A 16,739-nucleotide genomic window follows, 5' to 3' on the forward strand; every position below is an offset into this window, starting at 1 on the left:
TAAAAAACGTGTGGGGTGTTTGCACGAAAATAAAGTTTCCATAAAGTTTTCATACAGCAAACTAGCCCAGCGCTAGAATGCCAGGAGGCGACCATATCTTTGATGGTAACTGACAGAGCCTTCTCTGCCTCCAGACCTTTCCCCCAGCTTAGGCAGGGAAGATGGATCCAGCTCAGGGGAGCCAGAGGCAAGCATTCCAGCACAGTTTTCCGTTTAGGCAGAACCCCAAGTAAGTCTCCAAGAATACACGAGCAAGTCACAAGGAGCTGGGAGGCGGGGGTGGGGGCCTACTGTGAACTTTGCTGCAGGCGGACCTGTCACTCCTGCTGACAGCACGAACCTTCCACCTTCAAGTTTTTAAAGAAGGCGGTGTGTCCCAGAGTGCTTGGCTCCGAGAAAATGAACTCCTGAGGTTGGAAAGGGAAAGGAAAAAGCTTGGGGGGCGGCCATAGGTCCGGCGAGACACCTACGGGTGGATGGCTTTGCCAGTACCCAGCAGCGGCTCACGATACCTGGCGTCGGGCTCCTCCTCCGACTCGGCCGCCGTCTCCTCCTCGCCCTCCGACTCCTCCTCCGTCTCCATCTCCGGCGCCGCCTCCCCGTCCGCACCCAAGCCGAAGAAGGCCTCGGTTGCTTGTCTGCTGTCGCCACTCGCCATCCCGCCAGTCCCGGCCGGAGTCGGAGCTGCCCGCGCCGCGCCTGGTGTTCTCCGTCTGACTGCGCTCTGCCCCGGCGCGCGGGGCGGGGGTGGGGGCCCGCGCCTTTAAATAGAAGGCGTCGAAGTTTCGCCAAGGAGCCTCTGCGGCCCGGGCTCAGCTTTCCCTGGGCCGGTCACCTGCCAACTTCCCCGCCCATTTTGGCAGATCTTCGGCAGCCTTTGGGACCACGGCCGATAGCAGTGCTGAGGGCTGCACCTGGGCGCTAAACGACCCACCAGCCCAGCCTTCCATCCAGTGACCTGACGGTTTTTACATTTCCAGCTGAGTATGCCAACTGAGGAAGCCCTCAGGCAGGATCTTGTTTCCCTTATTCCTGAGAAGGTAACATGGTGCTAGTTTGTGGATCGCTGAAGGTTCCAACGCTAGTACAGTGACAATGGGAAACTCGAGATCTCATTGGATCATGTAAAGCCAGTGCTTAACCTCTCAACCACTGCTCTAGGACTAAAGTGCAAGATCCTCCTACAGACCAAATCCTGACTAATCCACTTTTAGAAATCAGGTATTTACACTGTATCAAATGAATTCCTTCTGCCTGAAAGGCCCAGCCTGTTCACTTACTCGAGATCATCACCCTGTCTCTGAAATCATCCTTGTCCCTCCACCTAGTTCTTACAAGCAAATGAACTCTCCTGTTAAGTAGTACAACAGGCTGGAAAGTATTCTTTTCTAGAGAAGATCCCCAAACCTTCTAGTAAGAGTCTACTTACGGTTGTTAAATTATTATCCAGTTACACGAGCTTGTATGCTTGCTGTCCGCTGGGGAGGACAAAGAGGTATAGATCGGCATAGATTGGCAGGCTCTTTTAACATCGATCTTTACCAACACCCTACTTCAAACTAACCCAAAACTTACAATTATTTAGACTCCACACTTTTAACACTAACAACAGTTTTACAGCACATACAAACATATAAAATGGAGAGATCAACACACACGAAAAAATAAAATGTAGCATTCACACAGAACTGAAAACAACTTAAGTTTCCTGCTGGGAATATAGCTCACTGAGTGGAGCACCTGCCTAGCGGGCACAGGCTGAGTTTAATCCCTAGCACCGGAAAAACAAAAACCCCACTCAAGTATTAACACTTACCTGCTCCTGCTGGACTATTACTACCAGGATGCAAATTCGTTAGCTTTCTGGCCTATCTGCTCTAACACATCAGTTCAAAAGTAGTAGAGTGGGGCCCATAAACCTTCGAACTCAGTGGCAATGCAAGATTCCACACTGGAGTGAAGTTCTGAGGCTTCATTAAATATCATAATGCTACAGAGCACAATGCCAATCCCTACGTGACAATTTACAAACATTACCTAGGTCAACACTAAACTATGGCATTCTGAGAAAGCGCTGAACATGTGGAATAAATATTAGGAATATTTCCAAGAAAAAGAATTCATATATAAAAAGCTTAACTGCATCAAAAGTACTATAGATCAGTAACCTAAAAACACTGGCCCATATGGAAAGCTTTATTTCTAATTATGCCAGAGAAATGACATGGTTATTAACGGGCTTAACCACAGATAAACTTCATTCCAGGACTCTGTGTATTAAACAATCAAGCACAATTAGACTCAGATAGCCTCAATCTCATTAGAAAAACAATGACTTGCACAGAAAGATAACACCTCAACAATTTCCAGATATAAACTTTATTTCATTTGACATCATACAAAAACTTAAACTTAAGAAGAAGAAAAAAAAACGCACCCTTTGTAAGTAAAAGAAAGAAGTTTTAGTTTTTTAATTGGTCTGCAAAAAATAGTTTAGTGGTACAAACTGTACCACTGTAGGTCTACAAGAAGTCTGCAATCTTTGAAAAAGTTAAAACTGTCTTCCAGATTACTTTTTATATTTAAATTTACAGGTACAAATATTTACATAAACTAAAAACAATCTTAATAAACAGGATAGCTTGTATCTGAAGCTACTACTCTCATGTGGAAAAGAAATACTAAAAAAGATTTTTGTATAAACATTAAACTTTTATTTATAACTTTTTGTCTTAAAACACTTGTAGTGGCTTACTGCCTAAAATTTCCAGTTTAGACTATAATCCACAGAAATCTGGTTCTACAAATAGGATATAATCTCAACCTTGATGTTTCAGTTTTCTGCTGTTTCCTATCATGAAGAAAATAAGATCAGGAAAACGGAGGTAAAGCAACAGTGCACAGTGCGCTGTGCTATCAGAAAGCATAGGAAATTTCATTTTTTCCAAATATCTAAGCAAGAGACTTTCAAACAGTCCATAAACAAGTCACTAACTGCTTTTAGTGCTCCCATTACAACAGTGCAAAATGTATTGTTTCAACACAAAATCTTAAGCAACCTCCAGAGTCTATCAAAGCAAATGTGTGAACACAGGCACAACCTCAAAGACAGTCTGTCCCAGGGAGTCAAGTGAAGACTTAAGACAATTGTCCAGTATTTCAAGACTCCACAGTGATTTCACTGAATGAAAGATTTCGTTTGCTTCAAGTAACTGAATAACTGACTTGAATCTTTACTTGACTAGAACTGAGCTAGACATCTGTTTACCACCAGTTAACTATAAGTATGTATTACTTAGGTCCTTTGCAAAATTCCATAGAGTTCTTCATATAAGCATGTGGAACAATTACTTAAAATTATATCAAAACCTTAATAGTTTCGGTAATTTCTCAAAATACATTTTATGCTGAAAAGTCATGCCATAATACTACTAATCATTGATGTAAACAGTTTCAAAAATACATTTTAAATCAAAGAGTATATTATTTATTAGGAAATGTCATAATAAAATATGCAATCTTTATATAAGTATGCCCTTTAAAAATAAAACACGAAAACAAAAACATTAAAAATAAACCATGATGGAGGTAAACAATATGAATTATGACGTAACCATTGTTCTTTATTTCTTGAAAGAATTTAAGAATTGGAGACCGGTTATCTTTTCAGGGTAGCAGCTCTCAAAGGTAGAACACTGTTCAGATCTCTCTTGTTTTTCAATCTCTGCCATGACTAGGAAAGAAAAAAAAATAAATCTTAAAATACAAACTCCATATAGAACAAAAAACTGAATTCAAAGAACTTAAATTAGTTGTGTTCTATCTAAGTATGAGAAGTTTAAATTATGTCTCTTATTTTTATTTTCCAAAGTAATTATTTCCCAGAAAAGAAATAATTATTAATATCTTTAATATCTATTTAGTAATTTTAATGGGCACACAGGGTGTGAAAAAAAGCTATGTGACAATAATAACCTTATAGATTAAAGCACTCAAATTGAATTTAAGAGGAGTAATGGCTTTGTTTTCAAGCTTTTACAATTGAAAACAGCATTTTTATAAAGGCAAGAGTAAACAAATGTAAATGTAAAACCTGGAAAATAGTGAAAGGGTTCCTAAAGAAAAAAGCTGAAATTCTTGTTCAAATGCTAAAACTCCAGTTCACAATTTTATGAGCACATCAGTTGTTCAAGTAACTAAACATATTGAGTTTACACCTAAATAAGCCTAAAGGAAACTTATTAACTACTAAGAGCAAGTCAGCAATAAGAAGAAAAAAAAAAAAATGTTCTACTTCACTTTTTGCTTGTTGTTAGGCCTAGTTTGAAGAAAGTTTATAGGACACTATTTGTGTTTTAATTGCATGAAAGTCTATGTGTCCAAATAACGAAAACAGCATCTCTAAAGTGTCTCCATTTTCTGACCCTTCCCTCCTAGGAAGCCTCCCCTTCTAGTTCTTACATATTTCTACCAATGCATTTTCACACTGCCCTCCACTGCAAACAGGCACTTCACCCAGGAAAACTGATGAACAAATACTGTGGACATAAACACAAAATACATCTTTTAAACGTTCAAAACATATCAAAGATAAAATACCATTGTAAGAATAGCAAAAAAACGAAAGAAAAAAAAAGCGTGATTTACAAATCAAATCCAGACTCCCTATTAAAGATGTTTCCAAAAAGAGAACTCATAAAGGAAAAATAGGGTTAGCTCTCTCTGGAGAAAAAGTATATCTAAATTCATTCAAGTCATAAGTTCTTTTCTGTCACATTAGTAGCTTTACTCTTCTAACTTTACTCTTTTCATTTTAAAGCACCCTAGTCCATTAACATCTTTAGAGTCAACATGAAACATTGTTTACCTTTAAAAATTGATCCTTGATCATATCAAACTTCTGCTTTTCATGTACAGCTCTGGCAGTATTAGTTCCATCAAAAGGTTCTGCATCATAAAATGCACAGGTAAAATAATTAGTACAATATGATTTTATTTTTTTTCCCCAGTGCTGGGGATCAAACCTAGGGTCTCATATATGCTAGGCAAGTATTGCAGCACTGAGCTATATCCCTAGAACACTTTTAGATTAGGTTCAGTTCTATGAAATTGCCAGTATGTCATAAATTTTTTTTTATTTTTTTTCATAAATTTTGACTTATAAAAACATATGTTTATATGGCGTAGCCTAGTACTTTTTACTATATGTCTGTTTGTATGTACACAAATACACATTAATTTGGTCTAGCTGTGAGCTGTCCGATAAAATGGAACTCAAGTCAAAGGAAAGAATAAGTCAATTTGGGTACAACTGAATGGGTTAGATCTCTACAGTCACGTGTAGTCAAAGGCCCAACCATAGGAGAATCAAGTTATAGCAAGAATGAAGTACTCCACTTAAGAGAGGCACAATGCCACATGTTACAGGGGAGTAAACTTAAAATCAATTTCAATTTAAAAGCTGATCTTGGCCAAGAGGGAAAAGATCAGGAACCTTTGAGTAGAGCAATAGTTCTCAACCTTCTTGATGCTGTGACATTTTAATATAGTTCGTGTTGTAGTGACCCCCAACCACAAAATTATTTTTGTTACTACTTCATAACTGTAATTTTGCTACTGTAATGAATCATAAATATCTGTGTTTCCTGATGGTCTTAGGTGAACCTCAAAGGGGTCACAACCCACAGGCTGAGAATCACTGGCACAGACGTTCACTACTAAAGAGAATGAACATGCAATGCAGCACATTATGGTGTGGATGGATGTTGAGAGAAAAATCAGTAAGGACAATTTCCGTGAGGAATCTGCCACAGAAAGAGCTGCAAGCAGAGAGGACGGGAGGGAGGAAACAAAGTTCTTGTGTGCCCAATAGATGCTATTTTCTGTATCTACATAACTTTACCCACTATACACAGAAGAGATAAGGTGGGTGGACAGGACATACAGATCCAGTTTTTTTAAAAAACCAAAAAGGCTTATGCATGCCTAAAAGCTGAAAGGGAAGAATGAAAGCCAAAAATCAAGAGTTGCTAAGAGGAAAAACCTGGAAAATCTGAAGAAAGCAAAGAAATATGACAGAAAAGTTCACTTTATTGATATAATCTAAGCAGGCCCATAATTCTAAAAACGACTTTGTGTGTGTCCCCCCCCCCAGTTTATTTTGTGTCTGTGTGTGTGCATGCGCACACACCCATATGTAGATGCAGGTAAGGTATGCCATGGAATACATGTGGCAGTCAAAGGACAACTTGAGGAAGTGGGTTCTCTCCTCCAGCCACAAGGTTCCTGGGGACAAACCTCAGGTTGGCAGGTCTCCTTTATGTACTCTGTACTACTTAGAAAGGCTATGTTTAAAAGGACTTCACTGCACACTGTGGAGCTTTTCTTGGGATTCTGGGTTTTAGTAAAATAAGGATGTATGCCAAGCTATATTAGCACTTTATAAAAAGGTTTATTTTTCAAAAGAACACAAGTAACAAAATACACACTCACTGTGCAACACTAGCAAGCCAAATACCACAGATTTAAATTCATAGATACAATTTCTTTTAAAAGGGTACAAAAAAACAAAGATTAATCCCAGCATTCTGGGAAGCAGAGGCAGGCATATCTCTGTGAATTCGAGGGCAGCCAAGGCTACACAGAGAAACCACGTCTCGAAGAACAACAAACAAACAAAAAACAAATAAACAAACCATATTCTCAGTAGGCGTGGCATGGTGGCACACGCCTTTGATCCCAGCATTCTGGAGGCAGATGCAAGCGGATCTCTAAGTTTGAAGCCAGCCTGGTCTATAAAGAGAGTTCCTTGACAGCCAGAGCTACACAGAGAAACTCTGTCTGGATAAACCAACATAATAATAATAAATTCTCAAACTAATGTTTATTAAAAATGTTAACATTTTTATTCTTTTTCACCAAAGATTTACAAAAATCTCCAATCTTCATTCATTCATTTTATTCTTTTTGTCAGGGACACATTCATTTTACTCTTTTGCTGGAGACCCAACTGAGGGCCCAGAATATTAGGTGGGACTCTGGAAATTAGTTTCTCACCGAGTCAAAGAAAATGTCTCAAGAATGTATTCTATTGTAGGGGTCAATTAAATCCAACATAATTCAAACACCAGGTCAATGCAAATGACAAAACATGTTTTTTTTAAATTTTTATTAATTACAGTTTATTCCCTTTGTATCCCAACTGTAGCTCCCTTCCTCTTTCCCTCCCAGTCCCACCCTCCCTTCCTCTTCTCCCCCCATTCCCCTTCCCCAGTCCACTGATAGGGGAGGTCTTCCTCCCCTCCCATCTGATACTAATCTATCAGATCTCACCAGGAGTGGCTGCACTGTCTTCCTCTGTGGCCTGGTAAGGCTACACCCCACCAAGGGGGAGGTGATCAAAGAGCAGGCCAATCAGTCTATATCAGAGACAGTCCCTGTTCTCATTACTAGGGAATCCACTTGGACACTGAGCTACCATGGGCTTCATCTGTGCAGGGGTTCTTATCTCCATGAACCCCATGGTTCATGGTCCTTGGTTGGAGTATCAATCTCAGATATTCTGTGTCCAGATTTTTTGGTTCTGCTGCTCTCCTTGTAGACCTCCTGTCCTCTCCGGGTATTTCTATCTCCCCCTTCTTTCAAAAGATTCCCTGTACTATACCCAAGGTTTGGCTATGAGTCTCAGCATCTGCTTTGATACCCTGCACAGTAGAGTCACAAGAAACCCAGAATTGCTAAAACAATCCTCTACAATAAAAGATCTTCTGGAGATATCTCCATCCCTGATGTCAAGCTGTTCTATAGAGCAACAGTAATAAAAACTGCATGGTACTGGCACAGAACGAACTGGTGGATCGATGGAATAGAATAGAAGATCCTGAAATAAACCCACACATTTACAGACAACAGATTTTTGACAAAGATGCCAAAACCATACAATGGAAAAAATATAGCATCTTCAACAAATGGTGCTGGTCTACCTGGATATCTACATGTAAAAAGTGCAAACAGATCCATACTTATCACCCTGCACAAAACTAAAGTCCAAGTGGATCAAAGACCTCAATATAAAACTAGACACACTAAATCTGTTAGAAGAAAAAGTGGGGAAGAGCCTTGAACTTATCGACACAGATGAAACTTCCTGAACAGAACACCAACAGCACAGGCTCTAAGATCACCAATCAATGGGACCTCATGAAAGTGAAAAGCTTCTGTAAAGCAAAAGACCCTGTCATCAGAACAAAACAACTGCCTACAGATTAGGAAACAATCTTCACCAACCCTTTATCTGAGAGAGGGCTAATATCCAGTAATGTATAAAGAACTCAAGAAGTTCAACAGCAACAAAAATTTATTGTAATCAAGCTGCTACTGATCAATCAGAGTGGCAGAACAGACTTGAGAGCTGACTTGGGATGTTGTGCAACATATTTAAAGGATGAAACCTTAAAGCAAGGGGGTACGGAGTGGGTTGTAGCATTGTCCAATCATATTTTGACATAAGAGACTGAGCAAGGAAGGTCCCATCAATTAGGATGGGAGTAGGTAGGTTCCTGGGCCTGGGAGCGTGAACTTAATTTAACCCTGCCAGCAAGATGGAGAAATAGTCCTTGAGATGGTTGTGCTCAGACAACTATCTCCTTACATGTTTGAGATGGCTGGACTCAGATACCTGCTTCTTTACAACAGAAGCTGTTGAGCTATTGGGAAGTCCCCAGCTCCCCTAGGGCCTGGGATCTTGAATTTAATTTCTCCCTATGATTAAATGGAGACTGAAAATAAAGTGGTAGCACTCAGAATAAGTTTCTTTTGTTTCCAAAAATTTAACTACATGTTAACTACATGTAAACTCATTTTAGAGAATTGTTTTTAGATTATCTTTAAAGTTAAATCAGCTTTGTGGTGTGTGTATATATATATATGTATGTATATATACACACACACAGTTTCAATCAACTGTAGTGTAAAGAATGCATGAATGGTTCAAATCTTACCAACTAAAATGTTCAAATTCACATTTAGTATTTATCACACCTAAGGAAATTTAAATACTTTTACAAATTAAAAATGGAAAGGTAGTTATATAAAGGGACACTGATGATAAACACATTGCTTTAGCAGAAATAAAAGTTAGAATTAGTAGTACCGTGATGACAACGACATGGCAGATAGTGATCAAGAGAAACCAACCTTCGACACAGATGTATTTATTTCTCCATTCAATGTCATCAGGCCTTGGGATGGCTTTGGCTTCACGAACTGAAATCATCTGAGTGTTCCAGCTAAAGAGAGAAAACAAAAGAATTGGCTCCTTTCCTATTTTCTCTTTTATTATATCAGTAGAAAGTTGACCCTGACTCCCCGACTAACACTAAATCCTGCCTCCAACCCTCAGCGTCCATTCTCCATTTCCCTTGTTACTTATATTTAAGTAGAATTTACTTTCCAGGATACTGAGATACTTCCTTCACTGTTCAGCTAGTTCCTCTGCATATACTAGATAATGAAACTGGTTTACTAACAAGCAAACAATACAAAATGTCTTTTAAGTTCAAGTTATAAACACATAAACACTGCCTACTGCTAATACCTCAATAAGAATTTTTCATTAGTTGTGAGGTAATCTTGCGGAATTTTCTTTTACTGATAACACTGCCTAATTTTCTTTAGGTACATGCTATAGAATTTGGGGTAAGTCTTTGGAAGTAGCTACCAGAAGCAAAAAAACAAAATTAATGTTTTCTATTTTATTATATAAGGAGCAGCAGTAGTTAACATTACTAAGACAAGATTTCATGTAACCCAAGCTGACCCTGAATTTTATGACCTGAGGATCCTGAACTTCTGATCCTCCTGCCTCCACCTCACAAGTGTGGGTTTACACAGTGCTGTAAATAGAACCTAGGGCTTCATAAATCCTAGACAAGCAGTTTACACCGACATCCAACAGTAAAATATTTTGAGTGAAACAATAAAAATTATCTATTCTATAGTATCTACAAGTTTATATGTTTTTTAAAAGATTACAAACATTTAGATTTCTGAGAAAGACGATTGTTCTATGTATAGAAAACCCCCAACGGCATACTTATGGGTCCTGTATGGAAGGTTTCTGGAAATATGTATAATTTTCAATTTTAAGTGCATAAGAAATAATTTGCTGTTTGTGAAGTTTGATCATTAGAAAGTACCTTCCAAGAATGGTTTTCTATTCTTGCTTTGATCAGGAGCTGTGCAGAACATAGGATGATGCATATGCCTATAACCCCAGCACTCAGAAGGCAGAGGCAGGCCAATTGCAAAGTCAAAGCCAGCCAGGGATACCGAGAGATACTGCCTCAAAAGATCAAGGATGAGGGATCTTTGGTAGTGTCCACCTAGCATAAGCAAGACCTTGGGTTTGAACCCAGGCCAGGGAGTGGGTATGAGGAAGGCAACTAGTGTGGAAATACATGGTCAACAGAGCTTAAGTCTTTAATGTACACATCTATACAACAAAATATATACATCTATAAGTGATTATCAAGTGAAAACATTCTAACAGTGATTGCTGCTTGCTGTAAATTGTAATAGATGCCTCAAGAACTACAGTTCTACGAGTTCCAAATAGAAAAGGATGTTGCTCTATTACTACAAATGCTTCCAAGCCTTTCTTTAAAAATAAATTAGGACTACATATTGAACCAAACATAATTATATTACATTTGCACCATTTCCGTTTATACCATTCAAGATCTTTTTGTTTTGTTTTTGTTCTGTTTTGTTGAGACAAGGTCTTAGAAAGCCTAACCTAGTCTCAAACTTGCTACATAGTCAGGAATATCCTTGAAATTCTGATCCTCCTTGCCTCTACCTTGTGTGTATTAGAAATACGTATATTTGCCATCATATGTAAAGGCTGTAGCTCAGGCTGTCCTCAAACTTGTGATCCTCCTGCCTCATCCTTTTCAGCATATTAGCTTGCAGTACCACAACCAACAGACTTTTACTAACTCGTCTTTATAGGGTTTTTTTGTTTGTTTGTTTTAAGAGACTGTAGCTATATTTCAGAGACTGACCCTTAACTTCTAGACTTAAACAACTCTAGCTTCAGACTCCACCATTCCATCACTACAGACATGTGCTACCACACCCTGCTTAAAAAAAAGATCAGTACTTTAAAAATGATCATATAAAACTACTGCAAAATGTATTATATATATTCAAACATGCCTTAGCAGACCATGTTTTTGTCTTTCAAGTAAAGAGAATACTTTTAACTGACTACAATTCAGAAGAAATCCTTACAGAACATTTTAGCAGTTGCCAGAATTCTTTTAAATGGTACCTAATTCATTACTTTGATCATATTCTTGGCTGAGTTCCCTACAGTCAACTATATGAAATTACTTTGTATAAAATAATATACTTGGCAAAAATACTGTATGAGGAATTCTTAAAATCTCTTTCCTAAAACTAACATCACAGCTAGCATCATTTGACCCAGTAAGCTACTTTCTATTAATATAATAGAAAAAAGCTTTTCCATCTACCTTCTTGTGCCAGTCCGACAAAGAACCTACACACAGAAGAAATACATTTTTCTTCTTTGAATCTTTTCCCTTAACACTCCCAAATACCTAACTTATGTAACAATAAATACTGTTAAGAAACAAGGTGGATTTGGACTTAGTGAAATGGCTCAGCATGTAAATACATCTGCCACCAAGCCTGACGACCTGAGTTTTATCCATTGGACCCACATGGTGGAAAAAGGGAACCAACTCCCACAAGCTGTCCTCTCACCTCCCCACTTGGGGCTGGAGCTAGGGAGATGGGTCAATGAGTTAAGTGCTTGCCACCCATGTTTAAGGACCTGAGTTCAGATGCCCAGCGAGTATGTAAAAGTCAGGCCTGAGCAAGCGGAGATGACTCAGTAGACAGACAGCTGTCACCACACCAAGTTCTATCCAGAGGGCTCACATGGTGGAGTGAGAGAACTTATCCCACAGGGGGTCCTTTGACTTCAACATGTTCCATGGCACATGTGCACCCCTCACTCCCACAACACACAATAATAAAGTAAATAAATAAGATATAATTTTAAAAAATGTTTTAAAGCCAGGTTGTAGCACCTGCCTGTAATCACAGTCCTGTGGAGGCAGAGACAAGAAGGCCCCTAGGGACTGTTGGGTAGACACTTTAGCTAAATCAGTGAGTTCAAGACTCAGGGAGAGAATATTTATTTTCAAAGGAAAAGGTAGAGGACAAAAGAGGAAGGTATCCAAATCAATCCCTGGACTTCCTGCCTTCTCTCTCCACCTACAGACAGTGTGTTGACAGTAGACTGCCTACCTTCTCTTCTCTCTGTCTCTGTCTGTCTCTCTTTTCTCTCCTTTTCTCCACCCGTAAGCAGTGTATTTGGAGTAGACTTCAATTTGAATCCCAGTTCTCCCACTACTGTATTGTTATTGATGTTTGTATACATCAAATTCTCAAAACTTGGCAAATGATTGCAACTATTAAACGAAACACACAGCAATCACTTAGCATATATTGGATACTAGGAACACTATAAACAATACCTATTTGCAGGTAAATTTAGAATAACCATTATACCTTTAAAATCTGTTTATGTCTCATGTTTCATGGTTTTACATCTTTTGTCAATGATGCCTCCTTTCTCATCATAGCTGCCTGACAATTTTTACTCTGGACTATTTCACTATTTAATTTGTTTTGTTCTGTTTAAACAGGGTTTCTCTGTGTTGCCCAGGCTGTCCTGAAACTCACTCTTGAAGACCAGGCTGTCCTCGAACGTGAGATTTGGCAGCTTCTTCCTCATGAAGGCCGAGATTAAAGGAGTGTGCCACTACCTGTGGCTAATCTGGATTATTTTAATTCTGTTCTTCCTCGGCTTTCTTCTAGCATTTCTCTGACTCCTTTCTTTAACTTCATTCAGTAACTTCTAAATTATTTTAAGAATCTCTGATCCACATCCAGAAACTCACAATCTCACCCTCTGCATCAAAACTGTAGCAAGCATTTCACTATCTAGCACTGGGCTAGGTGCTAAGGACATGACTACAAATTAAAGAGGCACAGAAATTCAAGATTGTGAATTGTATTTTCTTCTTTCATGTCCTATGTTTCAAATACAAGTCAGATTTATAATTTACCTCTATTACAGAAAAAAAAGGCAGTTCCAATGCTGTCAAAATCATTGTAGTTAAATGTGAATTTTGTTGTCAAATTATCTTAAATCATTATCCGTACTAGCTATATATACTGCTTTCTATCTCTTATTGACCCTTCTCTGTTGACTCACTAGACAGAACAACTTCATATGGTGATTATAGAAACTGAATAGGTAACAGATCCACTGTGCTTAGAAGACCTTTCCTACCTACTAAAAGCTATTTATTAGTGCTATTACTCCCTCTCCAAGCACTTCAACATGTTATACTAAAGTCACTGTGGCTCCCTGTATAACTACAAAGGATTCTCTCTCTTCCTTCACATTATAGACTGATCAGCAGTACTTCAAACCACCAGCCTTACTCTACCTGGACTAAGAACTCCTCAAAGAAGTTCTGCTCAGTCTGATTATATATTTTGTTTCATGTTTAATTACTGAACTCCAATCTAAGAAGAAAATAAAAGATGCATTTTATTTGCATTTCACCCTAATACAAATATTTATTAACATACCAATTATTTTAAAAATTCCAAGTTTGTCTTGGCTGTATTTGTGTTTTTTTTTTAACCTATAAATTTTAAATTCCTAGAAAACAGATGTTCTACACACCAACTTCGGCGAAGTAAAACATAAGCTCCACCTAGGCCCTAGTAAAGAGTCCGTAACATAAAATAGAATCATAAGTGAAATAAAACAAAACTTGAGTATATCAAGGCTGAAGAAATGGCTCAGAGATTAAGAGCATGTGCTGTTCTTCAAGAGGAACCAAATTAGTACTCAACATCCACACCAGACAGCGCACAACTATAGGTAACTCCACCTTCAGGGGATCCGGCTCCCTCTTCTGGACACCATGAGCACTGCACTCACACATGTATAAACCTACACCAAGCATACACATATAGAAAAGAAATACATCTTAAAACAAGGCTTATTAAACTATGAATGTCTTATTAGCAAAGAATAGGAAATTAGTTGCTATTAACTGTTAGCTGCTATATCTCATGAAACTACTTAAAGCACTAAAATTAACAAATACAGCTTCTGACTACATCTAGAGCATTCACCTACATATAAAAAAACAAACACAATTTAAAGTTTTACTTACTCAAATTCTGTAGCATAATATTTAAGAAAGCCCAGTAAGAGGTCCCCAAGACTTGATTCATTCTTTGAGAGGTAAGGAGGAACACTACATGGAGCATGGTGTACAAGGTGCAGCTGTACAGAAGTACTAAAAGATTCCTGTTCAAAGAAAAAGGGAAAATACACAAAGCCATTTAAAACATATTCTGAGAACTTTATCAGTCTTTATCTAGGATCTTTGAAAACAAAAGTTTTCTTTGTGCTGGCAATTTAGATATTTGAAGACTTTTTTTCACTAAAGAGCTCAACAGTACCTGGAGTAGGACAGAAAGTACATGAAAAACTAAAATATTCTAGTACTTGGCTTGAGTGTACCATTAGGGTAGCAAAAAATTTCAGCTTAAGTCACATTTCATTATTAATACCATGATTCTCCTCAATGACATATACTCATATCTCTTTAATTACTTCTACAATGACGGGTTGTACTTTATGTATGAAGGAGATATCAAGCACAAAGCAACAGCTTTCTCCAACTGCCACTTTACATTTTTCTCAAAGGCAACAAAAGATTTAGTATATGAATAGTATAGTTTTTTAAAACTTTCAAAACAGTTTGATTTTGCTTTTTATTTTAAGGGGAAATATAAAGATAGATGTTTCATGTGAGCTGAACTTGAAGATGATGACAAGGAAAGACAGAATACATACAAACAAAAAACATTCTGCAAACTTTCATCATAGCTATTTACAAAGGAGTTATTAGCTGTGTGTGATCTAGGTCTAAATAACCATTTATGGGCACTTTCTGTTCTAAAGTATTTGTTTTCTTATCTGATCTTTCCTCTATTAGGAGCAAGTTCTAGATCTGAAATATACTAAATAAACAGAGTGATTTTCAAGTTATATATATATTCATAAAGATTTTTGTTTTTTAAATGCAGGCTCTTTAGCCCAGACTGGCCTCAAACTTAGTATGTAGCTGAGGAATTTCCATTCCTTCTGCCTCTATGACCCAAGGGGTGAAATTAAAAGGATATACCACCACTACTACTTTTTGAATGTGGTGTTGGGGGTCCAAACCAGGGCCTTGTGCATAGTAGGAAGTTACTCTTGTAAAAATTACATTACCAGTCCCCCGAAAGACATTATAAAGTAATTTGCACAGTACCATCAAGAATTTTTTTTAAAAAAATTTTCATTGCCATTCAAGTTGAAATGTATTTTTAAAGGGGGTTAAAGGGATAACAGTAGCACAATGACAACTAGAATAACAGTCTTAACTCTAAAAAATATTATCCACCTTAGGTATGAAGGTACCACTTCAATTGTTGACAGCTAAATTACAAGTTTAAAAACAATACAAACAAAAACAGGTTTTATCTAAATACCTATATGTCAGCACAAAGAAACTGGACAATGTACTACTGCAGTCTTGGGGGGGGGGGGGGATAAATCAATAAAAACAAAGGAACAAAAACCAAAATGTTCCCTTGTCTTATTAACTGTATTTCCATCACTAATGTTTAACAATTATTGTGTAGCAGTTTCCAACAAGATTGAAACGTACATCCCAGCTTGCAGGGAAGTGTAAGACAGAAAGTAAAATGCCTCAAAATAGCTTCAGGAAGTATCTGAGATCAACCAGATTCATCAGAGCCCTCCCTTCCCAAGAATAAACAGCAAAAATGACAGTGAATCACTCTCAGACAAGCCACACTAAGCGGACTGTGAAACCAGCCAAGCAGCCTGAAAGAAAAAGAGAGAAACTGAACTCTCCAGAAGAGGTTCAGAACAACTTAGCCATCTAGAAAGGCCACTCCAACTGTTGAGCTGCCTGCAGGCTGTGCAGTGTGCACTAACTTCCAGCTTTGGGGTGTATTTTGGTGGGGCAGCTGTCTTTTGAGTCATTTCTGTTTCTGTGAGTAACCTGCTGTGGATGTAAATATGGTTTTGTTTTGATCCCAGGTGTAGGATATAGAATTGATTCAGACTGTGCACAGCAGCAAACTATTTGCCTCATGTATGCTTTGAGAAGGAGCTCTTTGCCAGCTGCAGATAACTTGTATCTGAAGACACTGGACAGGGAATAAATGCCAGGGCTCAGAGAGAAAGTGGGAGCTCTGAGAAAGAAGAAGGCTGCTTGTGTTCCTGGTTGCTTTTGATACAGTTTGAAGTCTGAGATATCCTGAAATGAAGACTGGACTTTCCCCAAGGAATCTGACAACCTTAATCAGCAGGAAGTAGCCTAAGAGAACTTCGACCCCTCTCCCCACTAACTTCTTTTCTGTCCTAAAAATGTAATGAGGAAAAAACGTCCTTTTATTAAGAAAAGATTAAATAGCAATAATCAGGGTGTTAGGAGGAATTGGGGTGAAGACGGGAGAAAGAGATATAAGCATAAATAAAACAGTTTAAAAAGTAATGCCAACAGTAACTCCTCATCTACCCCTGTATGTAACCCAACAAA

The 16,739-nt window shown here is 38.1% G+C and overlaps 2 protein-coding genes across 7 annotated transcripts in view; both read right to left on the reverse strand.

The window, feature by feature from the left end:
* Nucleotides 1-2,042, reverse strand: part of Cmya5 (cardiomyopathy associated 5) — an 88,317-nt gene extending 86,275 nt beyond the window's left edge. For both annotated transcript variants that reach the window (XR_009589949.1, XM_060377788.1), the window contains exon 1: nt 513-2,042. Coding sequence is in view for 1 of the 2 variants with exons in the window: in XM_060377788.1 (XP_060233771.1) it covers nt 513-658 (146 nt within the window). In the remaining variant the exon portion in view is untranslated. The remainder of the gene's footprint in view (nt 1-512) is intronic.
* A 321-nt stretch (nt 2,043-2,363) lies between these two features.
* Tent2 (terminal nucleotidyltransferase 2) overlaps nt 2,364-16,739 on the reverse strand; it is a 53,076-nt gene continuing 38,700 nt past the window's right edge. For all 5 annotated transcript variants that reach the window (XM_021662625.2, XM_021662623.2, XM_021662624.2 and 2 more), the window contains 4 exons: nt 14,292-14,428; nt 9,196-9,287; nt 4,868-4,947; nt 2,364-3,733 (listed from right to left, as the gene is read on the reverse strand). In XM_021662625.2, coding sequence (XP_021518300.1) covers nt 3,659-3,733; nt 4,868-4,947; nt 9,196-9,287; nt 14,292-14,428 — 384 coding nt within the window. In that variant the 3' untranslated portion in view covers nt 2,364-3,658. The remainder of the gene's footprint in view (nt 3,734-4,867; nt 4,948-9,195; nt 9,288-14,291; nt 14,429-16,739) is intronic.

The sequence above is a fragment of the Meriones unguiculatus genome, chromosome 2, assembly GCF_030254825.1.
Source record: "Meriones unguiculatus strain TT.TT164.6M chromosome 2, Bangor_MerUng_6.1, whole genome shotgun sequence".
Lineage (NCBI taxonomy): Eukaryota > Metazoa > Chordata > Mammalia > Rodentia > Muridae > Meriones > Meriones unguiculatus.